The 8,461-nt window shown below is 46.0% G+C and overlaps 1 protein-coding gene across 6 annotated transcripts in view; it reads left to right on the forward strand.

The window, feature by feature from the left end:
- The window catches only part of HEATR4 (HEAT repeat containing 4), a 71,818-nt gene extending 68,224 nt beyond the window's left edge, over nucleotides 1–3,594 (forward strand). For all 6 annotated transcript variants that reach the window (XM_055133194.1, XM_055133191.1, XM_055133190.1 and 3 more), the window contains one exon: nucleotides 3,074–3,594. In XM_055133194.1, coding sequence (XP_054989169.1) covers nucleotides 3,074–3,304 — 231 coding nt within the window. In that variant the 3' untranslated portion in view covers nucleotides 3,305–3,594. The remainder of the gene's footprint in view (nucleotides 1–3,073) is intronic.
- The last annotated feature ends 4,867 nt before the right edge of the window (nucleotides 3,595–8,461 follow it).

Raw genomic sequence — 8,461 nt, forward strand, 5'->3', positions numbered from 1 at the left:
CGGCTGAACTTGCCCTTTGACTTAGCAATTCCGTTCCTGGGAATTGAAATGATTCAAATGATGACAGATAGTCTTTATGGGCAAAGCAGTAACAGGTTCCATCTCCAGCGTCTCATATGGCCCTCCGAATAATTCCTGAGCGTAGTGCCAGGAGTGAGTCCTGAACGACACGGAGTTCGGGAAACAATTAGGAAAACCGAGAGATTAGTACAGCGGGCAGAGTGTTTGCCTTGCAGGCCCCCAACCAGGTTTTGATCCCAGCCCATCAGGAATGATCCTTAAGCAGAGTCAGTTTAAGTCCAGAACACAGTGGGTTGATGCTATGGACTTCAAGAGAAAAAAAAAAAGGCAGGCTATGGGACTCTTCTGAAAAAGAAGCTATGGACTTAACCTACTTGTTTTCTGTTATTGTCATTGCTGGGAATTGTTTCATTAGCTACAACTTCTCTCACCTGAATCTCTCATTTCTTCTGAATCTAAAATCTACCCCTTAAATCTAGATTTTTATTTTTTCATTTAACAGACACCTTAGTAAACTTGAAGTGTTAAAATTGAAAGCAGGGGAGGGACTGGAGCGATGGCACAGAGGGTAAAGCGTTTGCCTTACAAGCGGCCAACCGGGTTCGATTCCCAGCATCCCATATGGTTCCTTGAGCACCACCAGGAGTGATTCCTGAGTGCAGAGCCAGGAGTAACCCCTGTACATCGCCGAGTGTGACCCAACAAAGCAAAAAAAAAAAAAAAAAAAAAGCTGGGGAGAGAGTTACAGCAAGTTTGATCACCCCATGCTGCCCTAGTACCTCTCAGGAACCCAAGCACAGAGCCCAAGTAGCCCCAGAGCACTATTGGTTGTGGGTCCCCTTCCCCCAAAATGTTGAAAATATAGCCACTGTCTCCATTATTGCTTTGCCTTTAAAGATTATCTGTCATCATTTGCATCATTTAAATTCCCAGGAATGGAATTGGTAAATCAAAGGACAAGTTCATTTTTGTGATGATTAATAGGTTTACCAAATTCCCATGAAGAGTTTCCAGTGTTGTCAGCAATTATGAACATAATTAGAGAACATGGACCATATGGCCTTTTCAGTGACTGTTTGATCTTCAACCCTTTTCCTCAGTCACATTCCTATCCACATGCTTGCCAAAACTTTAGATTTTACCACTAGCCAGATATCAGTCCAATCTTGTATTTCTCACATGATCTAGGAACTCTGGTTCTCTCCACTGGAGGGAGGAGGCAGTATTTTCCCTTCCAAAGGAATGCTTTGGACAGAATGCTTTTAATGTCTAGTATAAGAGACCATAGATGCTGCTAAAGTCCATAATGGCAAGAACAACACGAGCATAAAAAATAAGTCCTAGATCAGAGGAACTAAGAACAGAGGAGGCAAAAAAGTTCTTGCATTGGATAGGATGGTGGCCTGGGATGGGAGATTAAGGTAATTCTTACATATGCCCTATGGGAATTTAAGTTGGTCCGGGGAACTTAATATCAGACAAGGCCATTGTGTGAGGTCCCACTCTGTACAAAGGTATTGGGACAAGGAGCCGAGCTGGGACTAAAACCAACCCATGTTCGGGCCGGAGCGATAGCACAGCGGGTAGGGCGTTTGCCTTGCATGCGGCCGACCCGGGTTCAATCCCCGGCATCCCATATGGTCCCCCAAGCACTGCCAGGAGTAATTCCTGAGTGCAAAGCCAGGAGTAACCCCTGAGCGTCACTGGGTGTGACCCAAAAAGCAAAAAAAAAAAAACAAAAAAAAAACCAACCCATGTTCTTGTCGCAGACCTTGTCCTTAACTCTAGAGTTGCTATGGGCAGGAAGGGACAGCAGTAGAGGAGTGAGCTTCCTAATAGACACATAGGTTCTGTGTGCAGGCAAGGCCCACGGGGCAACAGATCCCCTGAGGAAAGTTTCAGAACACAGGTCAAGTATGTCTCTGGCAGCTATACTGGCCTTTACAGAGAGTAGTTCTCAGTAGGCAACAGACACATTCTACAAAGACCTGGGCGGATGTGCGGGGCTTCTCTACTCACAAAATTAGATACATGCTCAAGCCTGCCCATCACTACCTTGGTTTATGGAGCAGCAGTATCTTCCTGCCTCTGTTGACAAAGTGAATCTGCTTCACTCTACTCAGAAATAAGGTTCTTTAGTCATAGTTGCAAGAATGCTCCATGCTTGCTGCCATTTCTGCAAAATAATAATGATGGAAAATGCCAAGGCAAATACCTTTTAGGAACATGTGAATGTGTTTGGCCATTCCCTATTTTAGAATAGTTGACGCTGGGCCTGAAGAGCCTGCATGACTTGTGGGGCACCTGAGTGCCCAAGGAGGGAGCAAACGCTTGGGCTTCTATGTATTTTTATGAGCATTTGGGCAACTCAGGCAAAAACGGTGGAACCTTGATGATGGAACCCAGGAACAGTGTGTCCTTGCCATTGTGCCCACTTTGTTCTCCTGAGTGCTCTCTAAGACTGTGTGGTCTGCCAACTGAAACTGGTGCCACTGCCGCCAGATGCCTGAAAGAGCCCTAAAACAGAGCTGGGGTCTATGGGTGATGACACAGACCCCAAGACTCTGTGTGTGGCTGTGATAAAGAATGTCAGATGCTCCCATGGCTGGTCCTCTCAGACCCCAAGATGGACCAGAATCTGCTAACTATGTCTACAACATGTGTGGGAAATGCATGAGGCTCTACTGGGAGCCAAGAGATGTCAGATCTTGAATTCCTAGAGGCTCATTTTTTATTGACTAGAGTAAGTCAAAGAGCAAATTTGATCAACTACCATAAACGGGGCTTTCTCTTGGACTCTGCCTTGCACATAAGACTACGCTTGGGGCTGGAGTGATAGCACAGTGGGTAGCGCTTTGCCTTGCATACAGCCGACCCGGGTTCAATTCCCAGCATCCCATATGGTCCCCTGAGCACCACCAGGAGTAATCCCTGAGTGCATGTGCATGAGCCAGGAGTAACCCCTGTGCATTGCCAGGTGTGACCCAAAAAGCAAAAAAGAAAAAAATAAAGGACTACGCTCATGTGTCCTTTTTTTTTTTTTTTTACACAGAGTATGAAGCCCCGTGAACCAAATCCCTGGTTGCAGAGCCAGTTCCTGAACCCAAATGCAAGAGGCCGAAATTGTTCAACTCTTGTCAAGAACCTACACACAGGCAGGGAGAAACGCCTTGAAGCAGAACCGCTGCTATTTGATAACCAAATTCTCCAAAACAAGAAAACCTCAAAAACTTACCCCAGTAATGTGACTTCTTTCCTGCAGAAGAAAATTGTTGACAAATAGAATGAGCTCTTCTTTCTAAGACACAGACAGCAGTGGGTCCAATCATTCTGTCTCTCTGATTTGTATAATCTCAGTGCAGTGCAGTGCATGCCTCTCATGTGTGAAGCCTCTAGTGTGACCTCCAGCACACACATTCCTAAAAAAAAAAGGTGGAAAAAAATCACCAGATCTACTGTTAAACTGATTTTTCTTTTAATAAACATCGAGCCAAAGAGATTATACAAAAGGCATCATTAAATCATTTGTTTTCTATTGCTGATAATAAAGAGCATATGATGTCACATGGCCGAGACAGCAGCCACATGGTTTTGGAATTCTGGTATTTTAGTAATTAAGTCCAGAGGTATTTCTGCCAGCAGCCGCTGCATTCCAAGATTGGTTTGTGTGTCTGTGGGATGATGGTCATTCAGGGGCGAAGGAGCCGCTCCTGAATGTTTTTTTGTATATCAGGAAAGGTTTGGAGAAATAGTCCTGGTCCCCACATAGTAGCTCAGCATTGCTGGGATTCCATCTGGAGAAAGTGTAGTCTTTTTAAAAGACTAGACCTTTTCCATCTGGGGCACCCCGGTGTTATCGGCCCGGTCTGGGGTCCGGAGCATTCTCCGGTGTTGTAGTACCCACTGGCCTGGATTCTTCACTGCTGAGTGCAGCAAGATGGTGCTGGGCGGCAGGTTGAGGGCATGACCTCTGGGGTCAGAGGTGGGCTGGAATGGATGGAACTTCCCAGTTCCAGTGCTCCCATTCGGTTTGGAAAAATAGTTCTGGTCCCCACATACCGGAGCCATGTTAGTAGAAGCTCAGTGTCGCCAGGATTCCATCTGGAGAAAGCAGGGAGACTGCACCTTCTCCATCTGGGGCACCCCGGTGTTATCGGCCCTGAATCAGTCTTTTTTTGGGAGCTAGACAGAGCCCTCGGAAATAGAGCTACAAAACAGTCGTCTGAGACCAGAATCCTGTTTGACTTCAAAGGCAAAAGTTTAGGAAATATTTTGTTTGCTCACTTGTTCCCTGCTCCTCGAGGTAATGTTTGTTGTTGTTGTTGTTTGTTGTTGTTGTTGTTATGTATTGTGTGTTTACACATTATTTTATTCAATTACTAGTCTGGTCATACATGATCTAAAAACTCACAAATAAACCAGCTGTTTAAGACTTGTCTTCAAACATTCTAACCAATGAGACTATTCTCCCTAGGACCTCACTGACGGAAAGCCACATCCACACATCTGTGGCCAATGAACCCTTCAGGAAAGCTTCCTTCTCTGTAAGATGTCTCAAGCTCCCTGTCTTAGCACTACTATGTTTTCCAAGCTCTGAACAGCTGTTGGAATCTCAGTGGGGATTGGAAGAACCAGCTCAAGTTGGCATATTGTAAATATGTGGCCAGCTGAGGCTTGGAGTAAGTCACAGCAGCGCTGATTGGAGCCGAGACCACCTCTGTGAGCTTCCGCACAGACTGGGCCAACATTCCAGGATGGAGACTCCCAGTTGTTTTGTGTGTTTTACCCTAAAGTTTAATCTTGTTCAAATATGCTGCTTTCCTTTTAGTCTACAGGGCAATGAGAGTGAGGTCACTGACTCTGGGAAGGAAACAGAAGCAGCAGTCATCTTGCCTGGGTGGGAGTGAACGCTGTGCCTCTGGGAAGGAGTGTTTCAGTTCTATGGGAGGGATCGACAATCCTCAGGAGTCTCAATGTACTTAGTGCTGAAAAGATGTAAGCATCATGGAAAAGTTGCCTACTGTATCTATCTAGCTCATATGATGGGATTCCGAGATGGAGTGATAGTACAGAGGTTAAGGCTCTTACCTGGCATGCGGCCAACGTTGGTTTAAATCCGGAACAGGGCGTATGTCCCCCAAACACTGCCAGGAATGGCCTCTGAGCACAGAGCAAGGAGTATGGCCTAAGCACCACTGAATGTGGCCTCAAAATCAACTGTAGCACTGTAGCACTGTCGTCCCATTGTTCATTGATTTGCTCGAGCAGGCACCAGTAACATCTCCATTGTGAAACTTGTTACTGTTTTTGGCATATCGAATACGCCACGGGTAGCTTACCAGGCTCTGCCCGTGCAGGCAGGATACGCACGGTAGCTTGCTGGGCTCTCTGAGAGGGATGGAGGAATCGAACCTAGGTTGGCCAAGTGCAAGGCAAACGCCCTACCCGCTGTGCTATCGCTCCAGCCCAAAATTTTTTAAAAAGCTTCAAAATCAAAAAAAGAAACAGTGAGTTGGGGTTTTGTTTGTTTGTTTGTTTTGGAGGCCCATACCCAGCGACTCTCAGTACTTATTCCTGTCTCTGTGCTCAGGAATCACTCCTGACAGTGTTTGGAGGATCATATGTGTGCTGGGGATCAAACCAAGGTCAGATCCTTACCCACGGTACTAATTTTCTGACGCCCCTCCTCCTGCCCATGGAATTTTCCGTAATCACATCATACTCAAAAAGTCGTTATTGCAGGAAAGACCCAGAATTCAAGGTGACATGCATCCAATTTCTTTCTAAAATGTTTATTGCCCCTCCCCAAACATTTAATGATGAAACTTCATTCAGCGGTAATGTCTCTCTCCCTCTTCCCCTAGTCATATCTTTTCTCCTGGTAGTACTGCTATCATCAGAAATTTTTAAAGGTCGGGCCTGAGGGATAACTTTTAGCTAAAAGTGTCTGCCTTGCAAGTATGAGGTCATGAGTTGATTCTCAATGCTGCCCTTCCGTGCCCAGTTGATCCCAGAGGGTTCTGCTGGGACCCCTCAATCTTCAAGAAAGGTGCTTTGTCTGCTGTACAGTCAGGTATATATAAGCACCGTAATTAAAGCTGAGTGAGCACTGTGGTCAGGAGTGGGACTATAGCAGACTCAATGCAAGCACCAGGACTACACAGGTGCTGCCCTGTCATCACAACAACAAACAAAGAGAAAGGAAAGGGAAAACCAAGTGGGGATTACTAAAAAGTAATTGCGGGGCTGGAGCAATAGCACAGCTGGTAGAGCATTTGCCTTGCATGTGACCGACCCGGATTTGATTCCCAGCATCCCAGATGGTGCCCTGAGCCAGGAGTAATTCCTGAGTGCAGAGCCAGGAGTAACCCCTGTGCATCGCCAGGTGTGACCCAAAAAGCAAAAACAAATAAAAATTTTTTTTAAAAGTAATTGATTTCACTATAAATTCTCTGTGGCTATAGAACACAGTAGGTGCCTTTAGGGGGTGCAGGAAAAGCCTTGGAGTCTGTCAGTTAACTGGGTAACAAATCCTTCCCTTCCCTTTTCCTATTTTACATAAATCATACTTTTATTAGTTCACACCTTCCATCTTAGATTAGAAAGAAACACTAATCTAAGAAGCTCTCCCAGCCAGAGAGAGCACACACAGGTTAAGGCTCTTGCCTTACATTCCGCCAGCCTTGGCTTGACTCCCCAACTTGGTTTGACCGCATATGCTCCCCCAAGAACCAGGGCTCACTCCTGAGCACAGAGCCAGAAATAACCTCGAGGTTTGTCTCAACCTCCCCTAAGCAAAAAAAAAAAAAAAACAACAACTCTACAACATGTATCAAAGTTATCTCACATATATTAAAGTTGGGGAAACTAGGATATGACTAGTTGGAGGCTTTTGAGACTAAATAATTATGTCATGAGAACTTTCTTGGCCCCTCTCTTTGACCTTGTCATTTCATAATGAAAGGACTTGATTGTGCTCTCTGCATTGCTGGCAGAAGCAAGGAGCCAGATGGAAGCCTGCAGCCAGGCGGTCAGAGGGACCGAACAGAGTCTGTGAGACTGCTGGTGCTTTGGGAGATGTAGCGGCCACAGAAGAAAAGGCCCTTGTCCTTGAGGAGTCTGGGGGAGGGGCAGTTAAAAGATGCACAACAGGCCAGAGAGAGAGAGTACAAGGGGTTAGGAATTTAGTTTGCTTACCTCAGTTTGATCTCCAGCACCTCAGAATGCCCCCTGAGTACTTCCAGGCGTATTCCTGAGTGCCAGCCAGGAGTAAGCCCGCGACACCACTGGATGTGACCGAAAACCACAAATTAAAAGTTAATAAATAAATAAATGTAACACACACAGGAGACTTTCAAAGACAATATATTCTTTTTTGGAATATATTTCAAAAAAATATACAAAAAAAATCAAAAAACAAAAAACTCCCCGGCAAACGTGCCCTAAGAGTCCAGGCCAGGGTGGGAACTAGAGAAGGAAGGAAACTTGGGCTCGCACATCGGGAAGGGAGCGGGAAGAGGAGGAAGAGCTGGATATGAGGAAGAGTAGAAGAGATGTTGGAGGAAGGAATGCACCCAGCAGAACTGACAGCTTCATTTTCCTCCTAGGCGTCCAAGATAGTCCCCCTGTTTACTTGTTTGTGTTAAGGAAAACGGGCCCTCTTCCACCTCCCCTCCTGCTTCTTCTCTTCTAGCTGTCTTAGCAAAAATGTTACAATGTCAGCTTGTCTCAGAAGCTCTGTGAGTCCTTTACAAAGGGCCATGCTGACTGGCATTTGTGGGAAGTTCTCACAATGTCTCAACTCCTTCTTATTGCTGCTCTTTCCATCGTTCCCCTCTGCCTTTCCATATGAACTCCCCTGGCTGATTAGATAGTTAACTGCTTCATAAGGCTTCATAAGTCTTCAGTAGAAGAAGCTGCTGAAGGCCAGAGAGACAGTACAGGACGGGGAGAGGCACTTGCTTTGGATGTGGCTACAGTGGCCACAGCCTTGGTTCAAATCTCCAGCACCACAGATGGTTCCCTGACCATATATGGTCACCACGCATGGGGCTATCAGGGTCAGTCCTGAGCACAGAGCCAGGAATAGCCCCTAAGCACTTCCAGGTATGGGCCCCCAAAACAAAACAAAACAAAACAAAACAAAAAAAGCTGCTGAAGCTGGGAGAGCGCATAAAGAGCTGAAGCACATGCACTGGGTTCAGTCCCTGGCACCACATGGTCCCCCAAGTACTACCAGGAGTAGCCCCAAGCACCACCTTATTAACAAACAAAATTTTGCATGTACACTTTTTTTTTTTTGGCTTTTTTGGAGTCACACCTGGCGATGCACAAGGGTTACTCCTGGCTCTGCACTCAGGAATTACTTCTGGCAGTGCTCAGGGGACCATATAGGATGCTGGGAATTGAACCCGGGTTGGCCAAGTGCAAGGCAAACACC

The sequence above is a fragment of the Sorex araneus genome, chromosome 3 (assembly GCF_027595985.1).
Source record: "Sorex araneus isolate mSorAra2 chromosome 3, mSorAra2.pri, whole genome shotgun sequence".
Lineage (NCBI taxonomy): Eukaryota > Metazoa > Chordata > Mammalia > Eulipotyphla > Soricidae > Sorex > Sorex araneus.